At 42.1% G+C, this 10,793-nt stretch overlaps 1 protein-coding gene across 1 annotated transcript in view; it reads left to right on the top strand.

Moving 5' to 3' along the window:
• Window positions 1-2,809: 2,809 nt before the first annotated feature.
• LIFR (leukemia inhibitory factor receptor alpha) overlaps window positions 2,810-10,793 on the top strand; it is a 26,147-nt gene continuing 18,163 nt past the window's right edge. Inside the window, exons 1-6 of the mRNA XM_010192777.1 lie at window positions 2,810-2,891; window positions 3,556-3,676; window positions 5,686-5,837; window positions 7,515-7,678; window positions 8,496-8,670; window positions 8,947-9,216. Of these exons, the coding sequence (XP_010191079.1) occupies window positions 2,810-2,891; window positions 3,556-3,676; window positions 5,686-5,837; window positions 7,515-7,678; window positions 8,496-8,670; window positions 8,947-9,216 (964 nt within the window). The remainder of the gene's footprint in view (window positions 2,892-3,555; window positions 3,677-5,685; window positions 5,838-7,514; window positions 7,679-8,495; window positions 8,671-8,946; window positions 9,217-10,793) is intronic.

Raw genomic sequence — 10,793 nt, 5'->3', positions numbered from 1 at the left:
AAATAACCTTTGAAGAAATACCTGAAGTACTCACAAACAAACAGGCATAATTTACAGGAACACAGCAAATACAAATCAGTAGTTTCATTTGTGTAACTCAATTCGTGTAAAGGTCTGAGTGTTCTCCGTGTTTTTGATGGAAATGAGAGGTTTGCAAGCAAAGTTTGAATGTGGAGGTAACATCCCAGGTTTTTGTTAGTAACATAAATATTATTTGTAAACCCTGAGAGACACTGAAATGCAACAGGGGACTTCTGGCCCACAGATTATTATCTTTTAAGTGCTGGCAGGTTCTTGATTTGTCTTTACATGAACCTGGATTTGTCAAACTTCACTCTTTATTTGGTTGTTAACAAGTTACACAGCACAGATATCACAGTTCAAGAACATATAAAAAGAAAAATTGAATGTTTCTAGGGGGTAGTATAGCTTAAGTTAATATGTGTTCAGTGAGGTCTTCGGGTGGTTTGGAGACATGGTGAAAATAAAGTAATTGTTAAATTCTCAGGTTGTTGTTTCCCTCCAGATGTAACACTGACCTTTACCACAGTATCTCTCTCAGCAACTGTGCTGCCTGGTCCTTTTCCTCAGTCTGGTTATTGCAGACCAAGAGAAAGGAGAGAAGTGGCCCCTTGAGAGCAGAGCTGGATTATTTGACATCTTGCTGATATGTTTTTCCTTGCACAGTGCAGATTGGCGAGGGACAGAAGAGCATTTCAAGCATTCCCAGCTGTCCCCTGGGGAAGAATTCCTTTAAAAAAGAGTAATAAAAATATACAGTTGTATTGCAGGAATGAAGCAGCATACTCCTGGTGGCGCAGTGGACTTCAGTGAAGAGAGGTTTCTTTAGAAATTACAGAGGCTTTAGGCAAAGTCTGTTATTCTGACAATGATGCACATCTGTCTTTGGAAGACACTCCTGAGACAATGTCAGGAGCCTTTCCACTTGAGACTTTTCAAGAAGTAGGCTGAACAATATGCAAGTCTTAGAAATCTGCTCTGTAGGAGAAGCTGGCTCAGCCACGTTCTTAGGTGAAAATGTCTCAGCTCCTGCTCTTGGTTGCTGAGTAAAGGCCTTTGCTACCTAGGAGTTACGGTCTCTGGGAGGGTGCTCAAGTCTTCAGAGCTTTCAGCTGGCAGGAAAACAGTGCTCCAGGGCCTGGCTGGACTTTAAGCTTTTCTGCAGTTTTCTTTTTGAGAACAAAACTGATGGTGGCTGATGTGAAACTGAATGTGTTCCCGAAATCCTGCTAAACAGTTGAACTTCTCTTCGGAAAACATGCAAAGAGCACATTAAACATAATATTCTGGATAATTTCACCTTAATATCAGTATTTATAGAAACAAGTATCTTTCGGTAGAGAAATGGCTCTCATTTTTTTCCCCTGTTTTTCCTCCAGACGTTGTTACTTAACACTGGATTGAACCAGTGATCATAAGTGATCATATGTGGTTCTGCTGTGTCTCTGGCATCCCATAGCTTTGAATGGCAGTAAAATGAAAAGTCAGCAGAGGGGACTGGAAAACAGATGAGCTCTCATAGAATCACAGAATGGTTTGGGTTGGAAGGGACCCTAAAGATCATCCAGTCCGACTCCCCTGCCATGGGCAGGGACACCTCCCACCAGACCAGGTTGCCCAAAGCCCTGTCCAACCTGGCCTTGAACACTTCCAGGGAGAGAGCATCCACAGCTTTCCCGGGCAACCTGTGCCAGCGTCTCACCAGCCTCACACTACAGAATTTCTTCTTAATATCTAGTCTAAATCTACCCCCTTTCAGTTTAAAATCAATAACCGCTCATCATATCACTACCTGCCCAGGCAAACAGTTCCTCCCCAGCTTTCCTGTAAGACCCCTTCAGGAGCTGGAAGGTCACTATAATGTATACCTGGAGCCTTCTCTTCTCCAGGCTGATCAACCCCAATCAACTCTCTCAACCTTGCCTCTTAGGAGAGGTGCTCCAGCCCTCTGATCATCTCTGTGCCCTTCCTCTGGACTTGCTCTAGCAGCTCCATGTCTTTCTTGTACTGAAGAGTGCAGCACTCTTGTAGTGGATGCAGTACTCCAAGTGGGGTCTTATGAGAGCAAAGTAGAGGGGCAGAATCACCTCCCTCAACGTTATGGCCACGCTTCTTTCGATGCAGCCCGACATGCGGTTGGCCTTCTGGGCTGCAAGCACACATTGCCAGCTCATGTTGAGCTTCTCATCAACCAACACCGCCAAGGCCTTCTCCTGAGGGCTGCTCTCAATCCATTCTCTCTCCAGCCTGTATTTGTGCTTGGGATTGCCCCGACCCAGGTGCTGGACCTTGCCCTGACTCATGTTCAGTCCTCCAACCCGCATGTCCCCTCAAACTCATATCTGAAGCAGGGAACATTTCAATTGATCATATACAAGACTGTATGTGAACGTGACATTTAATCTAAATTGAAGAGACCTGTTCTGGGGCAATACGCTGCCATGTCTGATCTGTTCTGACCTCAGATAGTCCTGAAGGAGGCCTGTGAATAGTTGAGTTTTACAGATCTGTGACTCTTGAGGTTATCTTTGAAAATATATGCAACAAAGATTGACTGGGACAGTTAATAGATTTGCTTGCCAGAGAAAGATGAGAAAGGAGTTGCTACACCTGGGAGCAGCACTGAAGAAGAAAAGTAAATAGAACAAAAAGTGGCATTTGTGGAGTATCAGCTCTGGAATTTCAGATTCATTTTTGGTTTTGTTTTTAATTTTAGAACTGACCAGCTTGTTGGAAGATGACATTTATTCCTGCTTGAAGCTGCTGTTCTGAAAACAAACAGTAGAAAATGGGGAAGAATTCAAACCTCTGCTGCCTTTTAGCACTAGCTGTTTTGTGTTTAAGCAGCTTAATATATAGCCAAGAGATAGGTGAGTTTACTGCAATATAATTCACCAGTTATTTTCTTCGTAGTGTCTGTACTGACACCATTTAATTACATTGCCTTCCTACTACATATATATGTTCAAAACCCTTCACCTCTGTAGTCTCACACCATCCAAGGAATGGAGGTGCTACCAGGCCTGGTCTCTGCTTTCCAGCAACCAGTGGCATCTTGTAAACCAGTGCAAAATTTAGTTTCCGTAATGCAGCTGTGATAATCTGCATATGCAGTTGTTGTAAATGTCCACATTGAGGTGTTCTTGCTGTATATGTCGGGTGGCTGAGACAGTTTCACACGTTATCATTAATTGTCCTTCAGTCATTAATTGCCCTCCATGTGGGACAATGAAGGAGAGCAAAAAACTCATTAAGTTTATCATCAAAGCTTGTGGTTTTGCCATTGGCCCACAGCCTGCTTATTAGGGTAGGCTAGGAACGGGTATTGTGATTTTAGGTACTTCTAGAAATCTGGCAGTCTGTGGCTGTCTGTAATCAGGCACACAAATCATTCAACACTTTTAAATTAGTGGCCAGACATACATGCAATAAAAATGTAAAAAGAGTGGCTATAGATGTGAACAATAGCAGTAGTTTTGCAGTTGGTGATTTTTTGACTTGCAGTTCATGATTGTTTTTCTTAAATGATTACAGGTTCTCTGGGGCACCCCCAGAATTTGAAATGTGTAACACACGATTTACGGAAAATGATCTGTACGTGGGATCTGTCTTCTAAAGGAGGACATGGACAAACTGACTTTTGCTACACTACGAAGTAAGTCCCCTGTATACCTGGTTGAAGACTAAATTGATATGAAAATAGAGTTATTCCTCAGTCACTGACCATGGAACTTGTGATGCTGTTGTTTCCCAGCATCTCCCCATCAGTTTTCCTTGGGCGGTGCTCCCTGCAGGCACTGTTAACTCAGGCAATGGTGGGGTTTCTGGCAAAGCCTTGTTTCATTCTAACAATTCTCCTGCCAAAATCTCCTGCTTGCTCTCTTCAAAGGACTGGAAGATGCTCTCATTTACTCAGACTTCTCTGTGTGTCTGCCTAGCCCTTGCTCAGAGTTTTCATGAGGGACATCCTCATACCAGGTTCAATCCAAAAGGAAATGATAGTTGGAAGAAGCAAATCCTGATGTTATGGGCCAAAGCAGTAGAGTATATGACATAAGTGTTGAGATTCACATGTGGAAAAAACATGAAAAATCTTTGGTGGCTGTCTTACAACCTTTATAAATTTTAAGCAGTCTGAAGAGCACTATATTAGAGGAAATGTAAAAAATATTCCACAATTAAAATAGCTTTTTCGAAGTGAATGCAAGTTGAAAACTTTGAGAAGTGTTAACTTAAATCTTCAGTGTGTTTTTCACTAATGAGAACTACATGTGCAATTCCCCATGTTACAGGTCTGCCAAATACTTATCATGTGCTAGGGATGAGTTCAAATCCTTTTTGCATCTTGATCCTGCCCTCAGTCCAGATACTTGCAGTGTCTTTTTTTTTTTCCTGTAAATTCTGCAGGCAGCCCAGACTTGTCCTTGGGGTCCCAGGGCTTGGCTGCACTTCTTCCACCTACATGTTTGGTTTTCTGTATCCAGTTATTCCTCCTGCACTGCCAGCTATCATTCTGTACAAAACAATACATATACGTGACATTGCGGCCAGAGTTCAGAAGTGCAGGGTTCATGAGGTATGGCTCTCTAAACACCAATAGCCATGTAGTTGCTGCTGTTTCTCCTTAGCAAAGCAGAACAGGCTTGGTCCCTGAAGAAGAGGCTGAGAGCTGAGCTTAGTGCCCACCTCCCTGGGGGAAAGAGATTTTGTTTTTCAGTTGCCCAAACATCCTCTAGTAATATCTCAGTACAGAAGAGAAGTAGCCTTTCTGAGCACTCCAGTCTCAGCTGACCTTTGCTAGCCCAGAGTCTACGTGAATCTTGAAAGCTCAGCTGAAGCTCTTGACTGCAGCCGATCTGCGCTCAGGGTCCTGTTCCAGCTCTTAAGTGAGTAACAGTCCCTCAGCAGTTTTTTTTTGTTCTCTTTGCTTTCCTTCCTCCCATCCTTGCCCCAGGAGGAAGGCCTGGATTTTTCCGAACTTTTTGCCTTCCTAGTTGTATATCAGTGATAATCAGCAAAGGGACTTGACCCACGCATTATTGTTTCCTGTATCTATCTATGACCTCCAGATGAAGGCCAGGTCACATTATGCTGAGCACTGCACAAACATTATACGCAGGCTGCCTTTCCATCTGGGATCTTAGCAGTTCTCTTCCCTGCCCTCTGCTCTTTCTCTGGAAGCTGAACCAGAGGAGAAAGCTAAAAGATTTGTTCTGAGATGGGTGAACCTGCTCTTTGCACACATATACCATTGCTTTAAGAAGAAATAGGGGAAGAGGGAGTCAGGAAACAGAAAGGGAGGGAGAGATACTGTTGGATTGTGGGGGATTTTTATTTTGCTTATTTTTACATAACTGATTCACGGTGACTGTAGGTTTTAGAAATGTGTCTTTTGGTAAAAAAGTCAGTTTTTTAGTTTGAGGTGTTCTCTTAAGATCTAAGTAGCTGCATTAAACTACTAGTACAAAGGGAGCACCTGTTAATCTGATACTAACCAAAGGCCCTGCAAGTCTAACTCCTTCACAGACTTGCTATAGAGCTCTCTGTTACAGAGCTCTCTGTTATAGAGAATTTGTATTTTATTAGTGTCCTAAGAATAGGACTTACCTTGCCTTAGCTTTCTATCAGCTGAAATGCCTGCTTAATCCTGTTCTGTCTTTTCAGTGACCTCCTCCCTCCAGTGTGTTTTAAAACTAAGGAGAAAAGGGTTGAGATTCCAGTCCCAGAGAGCTCCACTACGGTGACGATAACCACAAACAATATTTCTGGAACTGCTTTTCCTACTGAAGAATTTGAAATTCACAAGAAGGACATCTGTAAGTATCAGGGGTTCTGTGTGTACATAAGGCCTTTGTACCATGATTAGCAATGCTCCAGAACTTGCAGTTCTGTACATAATAGGTTGTTTTCTCTCCCCTTTCAAGGGAAAGAAAACCCCTCTCATCCATAGGCCGTAGCAGAGGAATCAAGGGCAGAATGTGAGGAAGAAAACAAAGTACAACACTTACATCATCCTAATCACTCTTTGCCTTTTTTTTCCTAATTGCAGATTAGGAAGGGTTTGTAAACAAGTTTCTAATCTACATACTGAAGTACCTGCATGGGACATAAAGTGCATTTGCTCAGACTTGGCTTGGGAAAGGGAGAATAAGCTGCCTAGTTCTTGTTCTCTCATTTTAAATGCTGAACCACTACAGAATTAAATAGTTTCACAACATTTTAAGGGCAGTTATATCATATGTCACTCCTGACAGGATCATATTTTCTTAATATATCACCAGCTTACCCATTCTGTTCAAATGTGTGTAACTGAGTGAATACATTTATGCTCAGGAGGTAGGCTGCACCATATTGGAGTCATAGGTAAATTAGACTTTTTCCCACATCCTTCGTCCCAAATGAGGAAGTTGTAAGGTGAAGATGGCATTGATACCATCTGCCACACTTGCTCACAATTTAGTCTTCGGTTTCAGTTTGTGTGCTTATTTCTTTAGCGCAGTCAAAATCTAAAGTCAGTATCACTTCCTATCCATGGCTCAGTTTTATCTTCAGCTGAGAGCAGCTCAAGAACTTTAGCAAAACACAACTCAAAAATATGCGGACAGCGCACAGGGTTCTCCAGCATCTTGCTGACGCCGGGCAGGAGGGGTCTCAGGTTTGTCACAGGTTATCCCAGGTAGCGTGCTGACTGTGCTGGGCACCTTGCTCTCTCTCAGAGCCTTAGCCAGGTCCCAAGTTGGGTAAATCACACATTTTAAAAACATGATTTATGCTGCATCAGGCCCAGTGAACTGCCATAACATCTGAACTGCCATAACCTTTGCCTGCTTCTCAGCCTCTTGCTTCACCACTGTCCATTCACAGAAGAGGTGCTTCTGATTAATCTCCCTGTCCTGTCCCCATCACCATGTCATGCCTTTAATATTGCTTGTAGCTTAAAATCACATTCCCCACAATCCTCTTCAGAGCCTCATGTGAGTTTCTTCCACCCTGTGCTTCTGCTCTCCTTTCTCTCTACTCTAGCCCTTCTTGCAAGTCCCCTCTTCCCTGCTGGTCTCCAAAACCCACTTCTTCCTTTGAGGAATTTTCCGTCATCTTTGCTAGATGTGTTCTCATATACACTTCAAAGAATGTTGCCATGTTTCCTTTATCTCTGTGGTATTGGATGAAGGTTGTGAAAGTTATGATGTCTTCCTTACTATCCATTAGTAAAGAGTCATAAGGAGTCATATACATGATCAGTTACTCACACATCTGCATGTTGAGATAATAGACGAAAATGCTACCTGGTGACTCATCAGCACCTGTGCTTTCCTGGGAACTTTCATGCTCAAGTAATGACAGAGCCCAACTTGTTCTAATTGCAGGGATTGAGTTACATGTTTGTATGGCTGTTAGCCAGTTGAGAGGAGAGATGTGACTGCTAAACACCTGTAGGGCTGGTGTTGCCGACTAATGACTTAAATGTGGCTTTTTTCCTTCTCTTTTTCAAGCATTTGTTCCTCTCACTCCACACATTCTTAGTCTAACACCTGACTTTTCAACCTCCACATTAAATCTGAAGTGGAGTGATAATGGATCAGTCTTCCCATACGGACTGGATGCCTTTTGGCAGATTCAGATACTCCGTAAAGAATCAATGGAAGAAGTCACACAAGTAAGTTTTTTACTTCCTTTATAAAAATACATATATACAATTTTTGCCCTCAGTAATATTCTGGGAGGTCATATGAAGAAAGTGAGAATAATGAAGATTGTCAAGCTTTGCAGAACCTGAGTGTAGTCATGCTTCTGGTAGAGAACTTATTGTTAAGTTTCAAAGTTATAAGGACACTGGTTACTGTACTCCCAGTACTTAGTCACAGTTTTGGGTTTGTTTTTTTTAAATCTGGCACAAGTATTTTTTTTAGTAGAACTTGCTTATGAATTTGGCAGATATTTTACACCATAAACTGTGAATTTTTTCTCCAACAGTGTCTCAAATCTTGGTGGTTTTGAATGTTCAGTATGCTTTTTTTTTTTTTTGCAATCTTGATTATTCCATGCCAATTTATAGCTCAGTTCTGTAATTTTTGTGAATGAAGAAAACATAAAAAGTGCAATATGGCACTAATATTAGAAGAGTTTCATATTGGTAAAGTTGGAATATTTCCCTGCAAGGGAGAGGCCCAGGATACTGGAGTACAATAGATACCTTTGAAATTCTTGGTGAGGTTTCTTCTCTCCCTGAAATGCTTACCTTCTGGTATTTCTGGCTGGCAGTCTGCCTGGTTGGTCGGCTGTTTAGCATGTTAAGCTTTTGTCCAGGTAAATTCACAACACAGCTGAAAGTTAGGTGGGACACTCCAACCATCTACCAGGATTTTGTGATTTATGTCACTTAATTTGCCATTCTGGGAGATTATAAGTAATTGCTAACAGATGTTCATAAACTCTCTCTTGGTTGGTTTTTTTTTTTGGGAAAAACTTTGTAGGTAACTTACTATTCGAAACTGATTCAAGAAGACATCATTCTTTCTTGGAACTGGACATCAGATATGCCTTTGGAGTGCACATCGCATTATGTGAAGATTCGCTGCTATATTAATGTAACGCAGTTTGTTGGCTCCAAGGACTGGAGTGACTGGAGCCTAATAGAAGAGGTCCCCGGTATGTTTGTTCCCTTCCTACCACATGGACTTCGATTGCTTTATGAAAACGAAGCCAAAATCAGAGGAAAGGTGCAGTGATGGGCTTCTGCTTTTGGGGATGTTTTGATGAAAGGAATAATGAAATCATTAGCTAATGAAACCTAGTAAACACTGATTTGTATGCATTGAAGTGCTCCTAAGTCACATTTTAGCTGATCAGCACCATGTTTGTAGCAAATTGTTAATTGAGGGTGTTTTGTTTGATTTTGTTTTTTTGTTCTTCCGTCTTTGCTAGGAAAAGATACCGAGCCCAATGGGAGTGGGGTGTTTCCTCAGGACACTGTGGTAGCAGTAGGCTCAGATGTGACAATTTGTTGTGTCCATGAAGAAGGACAGCAGATACAACGGATGACTTATGGACCAGAAATATACCCAATGATCCATTTGAGCAGTCGGAGCAGTGCCATCAGAGTGCTAAATGCCAGTGCCTCAGATACCAGTGGGACAAACGTAGTGTGCATACTGTCTGAAGATGAGATGGATGGAACTGTCTTGTTTGTAGGATGTATGTATCATTATGTTTACTAACCTCAGGAAAATCAAAATAATTTTGAGACTCAGGGTTCTGTTAGAAAACAAATACTACTGTAGCTTTTTCCCCCCCCAGCCTTTGGTTTCTGAGGATGAACTGAGACTGTACTTATTTGATTTCACTGTGGAAACTCCAGCCTATGGAGAGACACCAAGGCTGGGAGGATGAGGAGGTATCCATCTAAGCCTTCTTCTCTTACAGCCTGGCCCAGTGCTTCTCTCCTTGATCTCCTTTTCTTGGGCACTTCTTCATGAACTAGAATACTTAATAGTTCATTGCCATATGAAGATTCATCCTCAGTCTCTGTCACTTTAGGTCTACATCTGTTCTAGGTTGGTCCGTGACAAGGCAAGAGTAAGAGCAAGAATTGTAAGTGAAAACATTAATTTACCAACCAGTCAAAAGAAGACAATAAAACAGTTAGACTTGCAACAAAAACAGATGCCTATCCAGAGCAGTAGCTCCCTGGGAGCTAATTACAGCAGAGGAACCCAGCTGACAGTTCCTCTTTCCTGGAAAATCTTCTAAACATTCTTTTGGTATTTTCTTTAAAGACACTGAATCATTGTGTGTCTTCTCTGTGTAACCATGCCAGCCTCAGAAATCTCTTCCAGATACAGATACCTCTTAAAACAAACTCCTGAAAAGACTTGGTCCTTCTTTCCTGTGATTGGTCACTTCAGAGTTTTGTGTGTTTTCCCCACAGGGCTTTTGAGAGTTATCGTCTTCTAATAGCTGCCCATTAGAATCCTGTTCCCCATTGCAAACACCTGCCTTTAAACAGAGGGTCCTTGGTGTTGAGGGAAAGGAGAGAAGAGACTGGACTCATTTTGAAAGTGTTCGCAGCTCCAGCCTGTGCCTCCTGTCATTGACTTTGTGTATTAAGTGTGTGATAGCAAATGCAAACCAGAATCCAACCTTTTATGACTTCTCAGTGAGATGCTATTTTTAGATTATTTGCGCAGTGTTTGCTTTAGTGGGAGCATCTTCCAGGTAAAGAAGTCAGTAGTTCATGAATGAAGGCTGTGATAATCCCATTGGTTTTTCCCATACAATGGTTTCTGAAGAGCTGGAATGTGGTGAATTGTTTCCTGCCAGTGTTTCTTCCTGTGGTACCTACTTATTGGGAAAGGAGAGGACTTGTCATGATGCTCTTGCTGATGAGAGACATTTGGGAAAGAAGTAGTAGAGGAAGTGAATCTGAGGCAGCTATATGGGTATTACTGTGCTCCCTTTTGGAGAAAACTGAATGAGACTTAAAATAAGTGCTCTGCTTAGTCTCACGTTAGCCTGGTTACCCTCTTTGTTGGGAACACTGTCTTCTCCAGGAAGGCACTCAACACTTCTCTAGTATGGGAGCAGACAACAAGCTTTGAAAGAAAAAGATGGGCACTTCCAAAGCAATGGTGAAGAGGACAAGCCATTTGGGGCTTGCTTTAAATTTCAGATTCAGTGTGGAATTCATGCTAAAGGAAACAACCCATTGACATGGCTTGCTTGGAGAATTCAAAGCAGCAGTAGGGCTGGCATGTAAGAAAATATGACGCACA

The sequence above is a fragment of the Mesitornis unicolor genome, unplaced genomic scaffold (assembly GCF_000695765.1).
Source record: "Mesitornis unicolor isolate BGI_N332 unplaced genomic scaffold, ASM69576v1 scaffold7649, whole genome shotgun sequence".
Lineage (NCBI taxonomy): Eukaryota > Metazoa > Chordata > Aves > Mesitornithiformes > Mesitornithidae > Mesitornis > Mesitornis unicolor.
Note: the sequence above shows the minus strand (reverse complement) of the source record. Positions and strands in the feature narration are given on the sequence as shown.